Source organism: Dipodomys ordii, unplaced genomic scaffold (assembly GCF_000151885.1).
Source record: "Dipodomys ordii isolate 6190 unplaced genomic scaffold, Dord_2.0 Scaffold27, whole genome shotgun sequence".
Lineage (NCBI taxonomy): Eukaryota > Metazoa > Chordata > Mammalia > Rodentia > Heteromyidae > Dipodomys > Dipodomys ordii.
The window spans coordinates 17,861,221-17,876,715 of record NW_012267243.1 but is presented as its reverse complement, the minus strand read 5'-3'; the positions used below and the strand labels follow the sequence as shown (position 1 = coordinate 17,876,715).

General features: G+C 38.2%; 1 protein-coding gene across 13 annotated transcripts in view; it reads right to left on the bottom strand.

Annotated features, from left to right (window-relative positions):
* Window positions 1–1,002: 1,002 nt before the first annotated feature.
* Prrc2c (proline-rich coiled-coil 2C) overlaps window positions 1,003–15,495 on the bottom strand; it is a 56,455-nt gene continuing 41,962 nt past the window's right edge. For 4 of the 13 annotated variants that reach the window (XM_013015689.1, XM_013015696.1, XM_013015690.1 and 1 more), the window contains 10 exons: window positions 12,961–13,164; window positions 11,121–11,233; window positions 10,635–10,771; window positions 7,683–7,914; window positions 7,215–7,337; window positions 5,740–5,958; window positions 5,293–5,396; window positions 5,037–5,181; window positions 3,950–4,186; window positions 1,003–1,804 (listed from right to left, as the gene is read on the bottom strand). In XM_013015689.1, coding sequence (XP_012871143.1) covers window positions 1,547–1,804; window positions 3,950–4,186; window positions 5,037–5,181; window positions 5,293–5,396; window positions 5,740–5,958; window positions 7,215–7,337; window positions 7,683–7,914; window positions 10,635–10,771; window positions 11,121–11,233; window positions 12,961–13,164 — 1,772 coding nt within the window. In that variant the 3' untranslated portion in view covers window positions 1,003–1,546. Of the gene's footprint in view, window positions 1,805–2,245; window positions 2,299–3,949; window positions 4,187–5,036; window positions 5,182–5,292; window positions 5,397–5,739; window positions 5,959–7,214; window positions 7,338–7,682; window positions 7,915–10,634; window positions 10,772–11,120; window positions 11,234–12,960; window positions 13,165–15,495 lie in introns of all 13 variants that reach the window. The other 9 variants (XM_013015694.1, XM_013015701.1, XM_013015699.1 and 6 more) reach the window with 7 other exon arrangements.

Below are 15,495 nucleotides of genomic sequence, written 5' to 3'. Positions count from 1 at the left end.
ATATTTAATACAGTGCGTTTACCCCTGTACAAATGGAAAAAAATTAAGTTTAACATTTCTAGACCAATATGGCTATTAATTTCTGTACAATGCCAACTCAACACGGTAAACTGGGATACTTTTTCCAAAGTTGACAGCACAGCTAAAGTTTCCAAAAATTCAAATTATATATATGTATATATATATTTATATTTATATAAAAAGACCAATAATAGCAGTATGTTATGCATCAATAGCAGCAACAGCTTTTCCAGGTTCTGCAGTCATCTGAACAAAATTAGACATCCAGCACATCCATTAATAAAAAGAAAAAAAAAAGATAAAAAACAAAACCCCAGAAAAATGCGAAGTTCTGTTACTGTTGTGGTACCTGGCACCATTTTTTTTTTATTAACTTCTCAATCATCATCTGGAAAGAAAACATTCTTGAGTAACATCATTAAAAACAGCTCTGATAAAGCACAGTCACTACTACGTATCATAAAGCAGGTACAAGGTATTTATACTCACAGAGGGATGATACAGTACTGTCCTACGTCTATAATACTAGAGGATACAATTAAAAAGGCATTATTAGACTTGATTCTACGTTTCCAGCAGAGGGCCAAAGGATGGTATGACACAGCTCTGTGAAGAAATGCATTTCTTAGCTAGGAGTTCCTTCCATCAGTGGGACAGTTCCAAGTACTCAGTCTCTTAGTGAACATCAGCTACAAACCGTTTGAAAATGGAGGTGCGGGAGCAGGAAGGGGGGGGGGGAAACCCAAACAACAAAACAAAAACCATACCCCACAACCACTGGACTCATACCAAGATGACCGAGTGAAGGCAGGCAAGACTCAACCTGTCTGTTGTATGTTTGAATGGCGAGAACCTCACAGAGCCAGATGACAGAGTAGCCAGGCCCTGCATGTTTGGATGCTGTCATTAATAGTTCACCATTTGCTCACTCATCCAGGAAGGGGAGATCAGTTACTACGGTACTTTGATTGTGTGCAATCCAATTACCATGTTATAAAAATAGCAAGCTGCCATAATAGAAAATAAGGCTCCTCTACCCAGCACCAGTTATCTTTAGTTTACTTCCAAACCATCCACATCATAACCATCTCCAAAGAATGCAAGGAAGGGAGGTAAAGACCCAGCGTTCTGATGGATTAGCTGGGACCAGCACATTGTTCAGGTTGAACTGTTTATCCTCTGTGGTATTACTTTCTTCCTATTTTTGGTGTTCACCTAACCATTAAGAGATTTTTAGATCTAAGGTGTATGCACTCAAGGACTATGTGCATGCATCTGTATATACATTCTGACTTAAGATGCATGTCCATCAATTGAGTGAAAGTTGTATAGATGTTAGCTTGCGAAGGTTCATTTGAACGGGCACAGCAGCTGTGTGTCAATGTAACTGCTCCTGTGCCCCATGTGCATCTCTCCAAGCTCTACACAAGGTAACGTCACAGACCAATTTTCCTCTGTGGCTGCTGGCATTATCAGACTTCATTCTCCCTATTCTCCCTCCATACCCTGCAGGAAACTACAGCCTTTACGATTTTGTTTCTTCAGTTTTGATTGCCTGAGGTTTGATTGGTCCAGTTCTAACGGGCTTGGTAGCTATGGCGGGTGCAGGGGGCGGCTTTTCTTCTACTTTTTCCTGACAAACACCAGGAGGGTCGGTCCGTGTTTCAGGAGGTTTACTTGAATCGCTGTCCACTTTCTGAGCTTTGCCTCCTATCTGTTTGCTCTGTTGTTGTTCAGAGAAGAACCGCTGCGTGGACTGAAGAACCTCTGCTCTCTGCTTTGCCTTAAAAAAAAAAATGAGAAACAATAATTTAAAATGTTTCAGCATTATCTAATCCTGTCAAATCAATCTCAGTCCAAGTTCTTTTACCAATCACAAATCATTTTTCTCTATCTTGGTTTGGCCCAAGCCAAAAGTACCTCATTGATCTTTCAACTTTCAATGTATAGACTTCTTCTTATCTCTGGAAATATTCCATTATATTTTTATTTTTACATTTGAAACAAGAACCACCTCCCACCATTTTTCCAGAGTCTGCCCTCTTAGCAATAAAATACAAATTGCTGCTGGACTGTATCTTTTCTGGGATAGCTTATTGATATATTTTATTCAAGGAGGCTGCTTGCAAGTCTGAAAACATACATGTAACACTTAAAAAACTTCTAGTTATCAATATGTGGTCTACAATAAAATGAAAAGGAAGCACTTATATTGTGGCATTACCAACACCTAGGACCAAATGTCTTGTGGCTGAGTCCTCTTCCCACAGCTCTCTTCTGCAGGGGAAGAGCATCAGAAATTAGTAACTACAACTTCACTTGATCACTAAGTTCTGATAGCTCCTACCACAATTCTGAGCTGGTAAAATAGTTTCATAGTTTCACTATGTGCCCCAAAGATTATACTTACGTTACTATATACAGTGTAATATGTATATATATATTATATATATATAAAATCTTAAGTTCCATATAACAAAAAAAACTTCATGTTCTCAAGGTAACCTATACTAACCAAAGATTTAGAGCAATTTAAGAAATTTTGTATCCTCTCCCACCCCATGAAAAGTTCTAATGTCAATTCTAATAGGAATGTGTGAAAACCAAGTGGTAAATAGCTAGGAGCAGAGTTGGAACCAAGGCCAAATTACCTCCAAAGCTTTTTAGCACACTAGTATTTTTTAGTGAAAAACAAAAAATCCAAGGCACATGGCCTAATAAAAGATATTAAGGCCTCTGGTAGTCTATAATCTGATTATTATTCATAATCAGAAACACAAAGGATGTCAACTCCAAAAAGAAATTCTGCCATTTGAATTCTTTAAGAGCATCATCACATATGTTTCTAGTTTAGTATAAAGCCATGCTGTGTACACTCCCCTGTTTGTAAGTAGTATGTTCTTTGTTGTAGCCTGGTTTACATAGTGGCAAACAGGTAAAATGCCTACTAAGATCTCTAAAGTCAATCTCTTGGTCTACATAGTGGCAAAACAGGCAAAATGCCTACTAAGAGCTCTGAAGCTAATCTTCAGTGAAACACTGCAACTGGCTGGACAGGCAGACAGATAGGCTTATGCTCCAAGAACTGTCCCCACACAGACTCCTAAAGGCACCTGCTTTAGTAAACCTCATGTTTATTTGTGCCTTTCATCATGAAGGATCCCAAGGTGCTTTTAAGTTTGTCATGTACAACTGCACGTTGTGGAAAATGGCTTCCTTAAGTGGCAGGCAAAACACTATGTGAACACTGCTTGCGGAAATTTCAAGTGACTTATAAAGGAAGAAAGGTCAAGATAGTAACAAGTCTTACCCATTTCAGAGCTTTCAAAGAACCATGATTACATATTAAGCTACATTTTGCAGTGGGGGCAGGATAGGGAGAGGTAAGGAAGAAAAACAAGGAATAAAAAAAAAGAAAAAGAAAATGAGGAAGCTTATAAACCACCCAACCATATTACTTCTTTGCTATTTCAAAAAAATGTAATACATGAACTCAGATCTCCTTCAAACACTTGTTTTACAAGCAATTCATTTGGCCGCAGAGTTTAAAATGTTAATTTGCTGACTATAGTTGCAAAAACAAAAACAAAACAAAAAAAATCCCCCAAAGAGAAAAAAACCCAAAAAACCCAACCCCCAAAACCAATTAACAAAACACCCCAAATCCCAACTCCAACAAACCAAAAAACAAAAAAGAAAAAAAAAAGGGGAAAAAGGTGAGGGTAGGTGGGAGGAAAAAACAACAACAACAACAAAAAATCAAAGTTAAAAAAAAAAAGAAAAAAAAAAAAAGGAAGGAATCAAAGTCGTTAGCGTGGTTTAGTATGCTAACACAATGAATGCCCGGATTTGTGACCGTGGGTCCCGAGGCATTTTAAGACGTTCAGAGACAGACTCTTGATCTGTTGGCTGTTAACGCTGTACTAACCTTCAGATCTTGTTCAGCCTTCAGCACAGCCTGGGCCTGATTACCTCTGACTCCAGACAGTGATCCACAAGGGCCCCTGGCTACGTGTGGCACACGAGCGTGGCTCATGAGGCCTGTGGTCAGCGGAGGAGGCATCTGGCTGGCCAGAGCCACTGGCGGCCTCTGTACAGGCGCTGGGAAGGTGTTAGTATGTGGGGCTCTTACCAATGGAGGGACCAGGTTAGGCTGGGAGAGAATCTGAGTGAAAAGACAAAACATACAACATTCAACTGTTAAAAAAAAAATTGCCCATCAGACCGGGTCTGCTTATCCCAGAGTAAACCTGCCCACTGTGCCAACGAAAGGCAGTTTATGGGTTATGTTATTTCATTAATGAGGACAAAGGACAGGCAGGCTGTGATTGGAAAGTTGAACAGAAAAATTAGGCAAAGTACTCTCTGGCACTTCAGTTGGTTCTAGCTTCTCAGCTAGACCCTAAATCGAGTAACTGAGTAGAAAGGCTATTAATTAGGGTATCTTTAAGAAAGGTATGAATGCAGAAGAGATCCACATCTAAAACAAATGCAATTTGATGATAAACAGACCTAGTCTAACAATTGTGTGTTTCAAGTTTGTGAAACATTTTTATCAATTTTTTGTTAAGTCTTTCAATATGACCAATGAAGGGAAGAAAAGCCATTTTTTACATATTTACTGAAAACATCTTCCTGAAAATTTTACTTAAGCTGCACAAAAACTCTTAACATATAAAAACCACTTGGGGCCTAGAAAACAGCAAGCATTGGGACCCTTCGTTGAAAAATCAGCTTCCTCAAAAAAAGATAAAAGAACAGGCTTCAAATGACCAGAGCTGTGTGGGGACTCTTCTAAGAATTTCTCGTCTGCTTTCCAACTAAACAATTACTGCCTGTGTTGAGCTACATACTTCAAGGAATGCACCTGAATACCATAAACATATATGAATCTGGAGATTTTCCATTCAAAAGTTCTTGGTAAACTGACTAACATGTAAGATCGTAAAACTGGACATTTACTCAGACTAACGATCGAATCTGAGTAAACCACACTCATTCTTCTATCTACCTACCTGGGGAGCAAACTGTGTAGGAAATGGCTGTGTCATTCTCACAGCCGCAGGGGCTGACTGGAACTGCTTCTGATAGACAATGCTGCTCATTTTGCTGGACTGGCTGTTCGGACTTGTTGAAGTAGCCCTTGGAAGGAATCCATCACTGGTCAGTACAGTAGCACCAAATGAGAAACACCGTTAGATTTATAATGAGTCTTTAAGTATTTAACACATGGTGATCCGTTACTTTGAAGTACTTAAGTGTCTATCTTACCGGAAGGGACTAGATGTTGGTGTGGTGCTTCTACCACTGATTGGAGGTGTGCCAGGCTTTATATCAATGCCACTTCCAAAGGCTTTCAGTTCCATTTCAGACATCTGAGAAAAAGTATAAAATAAAACTTAACATTCTTTCAGTTTCATAAGCTAAGTACAGCACTTAATCTTTAAATACAAAGGCTCAATCCAGAAAAGAGGTAAAGACCTTAGGGAAAACTTTTAGGCTTCAAATTCCATGGAATCAACAAGGCAGTTAAGACTTACACTAAGTAAGGGACTCTGTAAACATAACTTCTCCACAACGTGTCTTACATCTGCGTTATCTGAGGGTTTCTTTTTTGCAGGGTGTTAAAAAACAGATTTATTTTGATAGACTATGTAGATGATACAAACATCCAGCTTTAAACTCTGAAAGAGGCTGTCCAAGTCTCTGTTTACTTACCTTTCCTGTGGTGGCCATCATGCTATGCTGAGTCCCAGCAGGGATTAACCCTCGGAAAGCCTGGCCTACTTGTGGAGGACGGCTCAGGCTTGGAGCCTGTGCTTGTGGGGTGCTATGTTGTAATGGGGGCTGAAGAGTCTGAGGCAAAGCAATCAGAGGCTGTCCTGTAGATCCAAAATTAGTCAAGGAAAGCTGGGATGCTGGCAAAGGTACTGTAACCTAGAAAGCAATCAAACAAAAACTGCAGCAATTTGCTTATGATTATTGTGTATATATACACAATAGGTGTAACTGATATGTCTCAGACACAAATCTTAAGCTTTAGTAAGTTACTGCCTTCATTCTTTTGTTTAATGTACAACAAAAAGTAAGGGAAGAAATGGGTGGAAGGGGGTGAGAATGTTAAGGGGTGGCACTGACCAAGTGCAGTGTATTCATAAGCTACTTTGTTATAGGCACTTCCTTTGTACCACTACTTAATGTACAAAATTAAGAGATGCATTGTACTCATAAAACAACAAACAGTCAGGTAGGACTTAGTGGTGGCAAACGTCTCGCGGCTTGGGCAACTTCACCAGGTACAGAATGAGAGGCTACCTCCACAAACTAAGGTGACTTCTTTTTGAGATGACCAGGGCATGCAGTACTGCCCAGGCTGGCCTTAAAGATCTTGGGCTCAAGTCACATTCTCCTACCTCGACCTCCAGTACATGGGTGTACACACTTTACATATTATCTTAAAAATATCAACCAGTCTGTTAGTAGAAATATCAGGTAGCGTATGGCTGGAGTTCTGAAATAATTATGACTAAACTGTCCACAGTATACATTAAATAACTACAAAATACTTGAGTAAACTTGAATGAGAATGGACACGCATCAGATTCTCATATACATGTTAGTTTGCCTTTTGTCAGCATCTCATCAGCTTTTAAAGCTCATTAACATTTTAAAAAATTCAACCAATTTTTCACTCTAAATGTGAAAAATACTCTAAAGTATTACTGAATCCGTATTTTAGGCATTTGTCATTTGTTCTCTGTCATCCTCTGCCACCCCCACCTCAAGTATTAGTTAGGATTATAGGCGCGAGCCACCAGCAACCTGGCCTGAAATTCTTTAGTCTTCCTTTACTTCTAACACTAAATGGGTAAATCATCTATCTTAATTATACTTAAAAGATGGTTTTCAAACTTCCATGTTCATGGATTTTTTTTTGGTCCAAATAAACTATGATATGGAAACATATTTTGAATATAGGAGGCATAACCAGAACTGCCTGAAGTAAGGTTCTGGGGAGGAGTGCGGAGACTGGTGCGAAGAGACTGAATGAAGCCCTCACTTCCTCCTAGTGGACACAAAGGCGTTCCCAGGCTTCTGCAGTGAAGTTTGAAAACCAAGCTTTTTTACCTCCACTCCATAAATATTCAAATTTTAATAATAATAATAATAAAAAGAAAAGTGAGGAAATTTACCATGCCATAGTTTACCTGCTGGAGAGCACTTGGTGATTGGGCAGTGTTATAAAAATTTGTTTGACCAGGCTGCTGTACTTGTCCAGAATAAAGATTTGAAGCCTGGGTAAGATTTGCTCTAGCCTAGGAAAGAAAAAAAAAAAAAAATTAAAAGCAGCAGTAAATTAATGAAAAATTGCTAATTCATCTATGGAGACTAGTATTTCAAAGCAAACTGTTAACAATACTAGCAGTAGATAAAAAGACTTTAATCTTCCATTTGAGCTACATCTCCAGATCCAGCTTTTTGCTAGTTAATGAACTAGTTTCTGCTCAGCTGACTCTGAACTGAGATCCTCAGATTTCAGTTTCTTGAGTGCCTACGATTATAGGTATATGCCACCAGTGTCAGGAAATTATTTTTTTCTTTCTGGATGTATTTTGAAATCGGAATACAATGATTGTACGTTGTTCTGGCCTTTGCCTTACCTGGAGAAGGTGTGTATCAATCAACTGGGAGCTTCCCAGTCCTGATGCCTGCCCCAGCTGATGCTCATACAATATAGGGATAGGCTGAGTATTTGAAGTCTGCTGGAAGGCAAGACCCGACTGTGCCTTGGCAAGCTCTTGGTGTTGTACAGCTGGGAAGTTGTGGATAGCAGTTCCAGAAAGCACCACAGATGGCTGGGAAAGACTGCTTTGCATAAAGGCCGGCTGAGACCTACGTACACAATAGGAAAAGCTTGTGTTACAAATTCATTTTATTTGGGATCTAAAATTCTTAAGAATGACTATTTTAAGATGACCAAGCACTGCAATTAGCACACAACTGAAGAAAAGTGGCAGAGAATACAAATTGTTCCTACTGTTTCAAGATTTAGAGATCTGCATCTAACAAAATTCCACATATAGAAATTCTGCAAAAAGCTTACTATTGCCAAGAAACCGATTGTCGTTACTTCTTGAATTATGAAAATGATTCTCTTTTTATGTTTACTGTGAAGCTGACAACTAAATTTATTTTTATCTTTGGGAATTAAATTCCAACTTATAGTACTGAACAACCCTTTCATTATTTGTGTCTTATTATTTTCCTATACATATAGCTCTAAGTCCTCTATAAATTACAGCAATGTAGCTTTAATCAGGATTCGCACAAGGTTTACTTCCTTTCTAAAAACTTAATACTGGACTTTAACCCAAGGCTTCCTTGTCATCTTTGGGAAAGATGCCTCAAAACTATACTTCTAAGTTTCTAAGAACTGCCAGCCGGGGCAGGAGAGACTGTGAGACTCCTATCTCCAATAAACCACCAAGAAAACCGAAAGTGGCACTGTAGCTCAAGTGGTAGAGCGCTCTCCTTGAGCTGAAGAACTGAGGGACAGCGCCCAGGCCCAGAGTTCAAGCCCCACGACCGACAAAAAAAAAAAAAAAGAAAAAGCCAGTAATTTAAGCAAGTGTGATAGTTAGATAAGTAAATCTTCATACTGTCTGCTTTATAATTTGTTTTAAATATGGGGAAAAAAAATGAACATACTGTTTAATATATCCTATATCCTATCCTGTCCTTGATGAAATTAAGTCAGCAATGTCCTAAATAAGGACTATGCCGATGAGGTTATAAAGAAAGCAAACAGTAGCTGCGTGTTGCTCACACCTCAAACCTGGGTATACAGGAAGCCTCAGTAGGACTGAGACCTAGACTAGCTCAGGCAAAAAACAATGGGGGTGCTCAGTGGTGCCATAAAAACAAAACCAATCAAAAACTCCCAAACATTAGAAACCAAAACAAACTGTACTTAGGGACATAATATTCTGAAAAATCTAAACCTGTGCTTTCCAATACAGTATATATTTGCTACAATTACATATGTAGTGCACTGCTACTATATTTTCCCTGGCTATGGTGGACAATACTAATTTATCATTGTATTTTTTGACAAAACACACAATGGAAACTTTGTTTCAAGCAGCCAGCATCAATTAATGGGATCTGATCTCCAGCAACAGCAAAAACAACCCTGGCTTTTGAGAATGAAAGAAATTACTTCCGGGCTGGATGTAGCTCAGTGGCAAAGCATTTGCCTAGCAAGTGCAATGTCCTGGGTTCAATCCCCAGTACCAAAAAAGAAAAGACAAGAAAAAAAAAATACAGTTTAAAAAAACCCAAACAAACAAACAAAAAAAGAAATTATTTCCATCTTCTATAAGGGTAAACAATTCTACAGAAGAATGTAAAAGAAATATCCCAGGGGCTGGGAAGGTGGCTCAGTGGTAGAGCGCTTGCCTTGCATGCCTGAGGCCCAGGGTTCGATTCCTCAGCACCACATAAGCAAAAAAGAAAAAAGCCGGAAGTGGCGCTGTGGCTCAAGTGGTAGAGCACTAGCCTTGAGCTGAAGAGCTGAGGGACAGCGCCCAGGCCCAGAGTTCAGGCCCCATGACTGAACCCCCCCTCCAAAAAAAGAAATAGCCCAGTTAAATAAAACAGTAAGACCAGAATAAAAAGGAAGTATTATACCTGTAACAATACAGACATACTAGATTCTACCGAAAACTTTTAATCAAAACAAAAAAGTAAAAGGTATTATCTAAAAGAAATAAGCTTACCAATTGAAGCCAAACTTAGAAGTTATAGAAGTTGTAAACCATGTATAAAAAAAAAAAAGAAAACAAATATCCAAAGGCAAATAGATAGCCCTGCAGTTGTGTCTATCATCTAACTAAATACAAGTTACCTTTCAACACATGTAACAGCAACCTATGTCATGGTGCGTCCTTCCTACCACTTGACTCTCCCAACACAATTCCTACTGTTAAGTCAAATAGAGAAGAACAGAGATCCTGGGGTTCAACCCAGGCTGTCTCTTACATTGTAATCTGGGGTAAAAATGCTATATCTTGATGCCCAATTTCCATTGATATTGGTTGGAAAGCATACAATTTACTACATGTGAAAGGTTGGACAGTTATCACATGTAAGGAACAGTTAATAAAATGTTTTTATTATTCTAATTGTAATGGTAAATAAGGGCATCTAACTTTCGTTTTTCTTTTGTACAATATAGCTTATTTGGTCACCACTATCATACTGCTTCTGTTCTTTACCTGACATTATATTTACTCCTTTCTTTTCAGTTCTCCGTTCCTAACATATGGTAGTTATTTGCCATGCCTCAGCTTAAACAGATTTATGAAGTAAACTTTTATGGTTCTCAGCAGCTATTTTCAATGTGTGGGAGCTGTTGCCTACTTTATCAAGATAATCTGAGGTTGAATTATCAGAGACTGAAGCTCACAACATGTAACTAAGATGCTTGAATTATTTAGTATGATTTACCACAAGGTCACCCCAGCTTTTGGGGGGAGTTGTTGGGATTATGGTAAGGAAAACCAAGAACTATACTACTTTGATTAAATGCAAACAACTTTGAAAGAAATTACCTATATGGTTGAAGTGAAGAACTGAATAAGTCCTGAGCCTGGGAAACAGCAGGTCCAGCCCCTAAACTCAGTTGGGCCTGATGCTGCCCTTGCAATGGTGCGTAAATAGGGATTGGAATCTGCTGGACTGAAGTTGGCTGCAACACAGTGAAAAGTACATGCATACGTAAATGGTATATATGCAACATATGAACACGTAATACAAATTAGAAGATTCAGAAAAAAACAAGACACGAGAATAGAATATTAATTTATTTTACACACATTTCCCCTTCAATTAATTTAACATTATTAGCTAGCTGAATTCAGCACTGGCAAATTTGTAGAAGTTTAAAAATTCTGCTAGTCCCTTATGCAAGGTAAGAACATAACTATGTAAGTTAAGTATAGAACACCAAGGAGCTTATTATGGAAGTTCAACAAAAATATTAAAACCATAAAAATGTCAAGAAACGAATATAGGACAAAGTAGTCTTTGATGTTTACCTGGGAGAGACCTGGCTGAAAGCCCTGTTGCTGAGCGAGGGGTGGTGGAGCTAACCGTGCATGCTGAGTATTGAATAAGTGACTTGTGTCCATATAGAAAGCTGGGATTTGAGCTGTAGACCATCAGGAAAACAAAACATAACAAACAATAGTAACTGTCTAAATTTCAACGTTTTCCAAATAGCAAATAGTTTTATAGAGATTTCAAATGAATCATATGAAAACAGTTACATTTGAAAAATTAGAAATGTAAGAACATGCCAATTCAAAAAGATGTAAAATTTTTGAGAGAGAAGGAGATGTAAAATATAAGCTGGCGCCAGTGGGTCACATCTGTAACCTCAGCTACTCAGGAGACGGGCAGCTCAATGCCAGCCTGTGCCAAAAGTCCATGAGATTCCACCTCCAAATGAACAGCAAAAAGCCAGGTTGAAAGCAAGTATTAAGTGGCAGAGTACCAACCAAGCAAGTAAGCAGGGAAAGCACAGGGCTTGATTTCAAATCCCACAACCAGCAAAAAAAAAAAAGGTTATCGTGAAGAGACTATGGTAGTAACGCTTCATAAACAAACCCACACACCCAACAAGCAATGTACTCCATCTGAAATATTCTCATTACAATTTAGCAGAAACTTAACTAGTATATAGTGTATTTAACACAACATATCTGACTACTCTGTGATTTTTTTTTGGGTTGGTCATGGGGCTTGAACTCTGGGCTTGGGCACTGTCCTTGTGCTCTTCAGCTCAAGGAGAGCACTCTACCGCTTGAGCCACAGCGCCACTTCTGGTTTTCTAGTGCTTTTATGGAGATAAAGAGTCTCACGGACTTTCCTGCCCGGGCTGGCTTTAAACTGTGATCCTCAGATCTCAGTCTCCTAAGTGGCTAGGATTACAGGCGTGAGCCACTTGGCACACAGCTTTTATGATTGTTTTTTTTTTTATTTTTATTTTTTTGTTTTTGTCAGTCGTGGGGCTTGAACTCTGGGCCTGGGCTCTGTCCTTCAGCTCTTTAGCTCAAGGCGAGCACTCTACCACTTGAGCTACAGCGCCACTTCTGGTTTTCTGGTGGTTTATTGGAGATAGGAGTCTCACAGTCTTTCCTGCCCGGGCTGGCTTTGAACCGTGATCCTCAGATCTCAGCCTCCTGAGTAGCTAGGATTACAGGCGTGAGCCACCAGCGCCCGGCTTGTGATTGTTTTTATACAGCAGTATACTCTAGGAAACTCACAACTTTTAATTTGTCACTATCATAGTTGTCAGATAGGACTCTTACATCTGTTAACTACAGTGATATTATATACTCATAAATCTTCTAAGACATTTTTCAAAAATAATTATGTCAATATATAGTATTAATACTGCCTCGTATAGGCAGATAATAACTGATAGGTAATGATTATTAACAGACGGTACTTACTAACCTTATACAAGATAAAAAAAATGCACCTATTTTAAATTTAAATGATTACTGAGTTTAGGTACTTCAAATATTACAGATGAACACTGTCATATTCAAAAGTTTCAGATACTCTACTCTCAGTCTGTAACCTTCATTATTTATTTGTATGAAAATATGGCATATAAATATGGCATACTTATATTATATATTAGTTTGCAAGCTATCAGATCGTCATGTGTCAGAAATGTACGAGAAATATTGGTACAGATCCACAGTGTCCGAGAGTCCTAAAATTCTTGTTAAGGAGGGATAGAATTAAACTCTGTAGAGGGACATATTTATAAAGCATATAAAAAAATATCTAATCTGGAAAGCATTAGCAAAGAGAAAAAAAAGGATGTTAAAAAATCTTCATTCTTGCCACTCTTTACAATATTACCTGCTGCAGACTGAGAAACGTAAACCTGTGGACTCTGTTGCTGCTGGGCAATAAGAGAAGGCATACAGCTTAGCTGTGAAAAATGACTTGCAGAAGGCAGGTTGCTTGTCTGTAACTGTTGCGGTTTCACTTTACAAATATTAGGAGGGTCTGATGTGGTCGTAGATTTTGTACTCAAAGAAGAGGTAGTGTATGTACCAGCTCCTGTATTTGGTGAAGGGACAAGAGGAAAATACAGCATATTTAAAAAAAACCAACCAGGAACTGAGAAAATTAATGTTTATACCCAATATATAAAGTATGCTCTTCATATGGATGGGCTCTACACTGGAGTATTCAAGTACTGTAGTACTGAAAAATTCTGAGAAAAAGTCAGATAAAGAGTCCATTTCTTTTTAGACAATGTCGCCCCTTCCCTTGTTCTATCTCAGTTGTTCCTCCCATCCCCACCCACAAGCTGTATAGTTCATTTTTAATGTAGTATCTAGTATCACTGCTCTGTGTTATTTTAAGCAATCTAGAAGCAATTCAATGTATACTAGAGGGTATATGTAGGACATATGCAAATATGGCATTTTATGGAAATGATTTGAGGATTCAGATTTCAGTTATGATCAGGGATGGGACCTGAAACCATTCTCAAATTGCCTTAAGCCAGAAGTAAATATAAGACAGTTTAAAAAAAAAAAAAAAAAAGGCTGGTGGCTTAGTGGTAGAGCGCTTGCCTTGCATGCATGAGGCCCTGGGTTGGATTCTGCAGCACCACATAAGCAGAAAAAGCCAGAAGTGGGGCTGTGGCTCAAGTGGTAGAGTGCTCGCCTTGATATGAAGAGCTAAGAGTTCAAGCCCCACAACGGACAAAAAAAAAAAAAAAAAAAGACTGAGTAAAAGGGTAGTTAAGAAATGCAACTGTGACTCTTGAACAAAAGAGGCCCAGGCTCTGAGTTCAAGCCCGACAACTGACCAAAAAAAAAAAAAAAAAAAAAACAGGATAATTTATATTTCCACTCATTTATGACCAGAACAAGTGCTGCATAGTAGGTCTAATTATAAATGCAAATGGGCCTTGAGAGATCATAATTACTCCTAAGAAAGTCATTCATTAAGATTAGATTTTTCTCTTCTGTGAAACTGATGTATCTTAAGATACAAATAAAGATGAGTAATGAGGTGAAATTGTAGAATTTAGACCCTAAAGAGGCAATTAAGTGTGTTAATCAATGAGCTATGTGATCACAGTAATATAAACAGAACAAACTGAAAATTCTAGTTGGTACAATAATACTGCTATCACTGGTACTCAGCCAAAATATCTATTTTAGCTATTTTATAAGAACCATGATTATATATTAAGTAAAGGGTGCAATTTTTCTAGAGTCAAGCATTTTAGGAAAATTTGTTTCTTTTAGAGGCAGAGAGGGTCCAAATGGACAGTTTGAAAAGATTCTACATCAGTGAAAATTTAAGAAAATAGGGAAGAAAAACACTAACCTCAGGCACTAATAAGACAATCAAAGTAAACAAACCAAAACAAATTCAAAATTGGAGTAAACAACCCAATCAAACCACACCAACCCAAAATATAATGCATTTCAGCCTACACCTCCTCAAACACAAACAAAATACAACTAACCAAAAGTTACTTCTTATTTTCAGTGTTACTAGAGGTTTGAAAGCAGGGTCTCAAGCTTGCTAGCTAGCTAGGTACCCCATCAATTGAGCCACATTTATAATACTTCTTTCCTTTATTCAGGTGGGAACTCTTAACTCTTTAACCCCTTTGCTCCACAGGGCTGGCTTGGGACCATGACCCTCCTATCAACTCTTCGTGCATGGCTGGAATTACAGAAAACTTCTGTTTGTCTAGCTTTTTGAGATGGCCCTAACAATGCTTTCTGTCTTCATTCCCACTCCCTTGTACATGTACACTGAACCTGGCTTTACATATAAAACGTCATTAGAAAAAATAAATTACTCCCACAGGCTTAGGCAAATGGTACCTTTAAATTTGATAGATTGTAAACTATTTAAACACCGTGCCATTCTGTGATCTAAGTAGCTGTGTATATGTGAAAATGCAAATTAAAAGGTAAATTTACAGAAAAATTTAGAAGATATTATTTCTTTTCATCAATTCCTGATCTAGTATCCGGAGTATGCATGAGGATCTAGCAAAATCTATTTTAGTAAGCCACCAATAAAATGTTTTTCATACTAATCCAAATTCTGAGAGGGTAAAGGAGTAGTTTATAAAAGAAACGATAACTATTTCATGTTTAATGAAGATTATAGGAAATTCTAAATAATCAAAGATATTTAAGCTGAGGATGTTGCTCAGTAGTAGAGTGCCTACCTAGAATGCTTAAGACCCTTAGTAAACATGAAGATTATAGGAAATTCTAAATAATCAAAGATATTTAAGCTGAGGATGTTGCTCAATAGTAGAGTGCCTACCTAGAATGCTTAAGACCCTTAGTTTTTTTTTTTGGGTACGGTAGTGGGGCTTGAACTCTCACTGTCCCTCAAGGCTGGCGC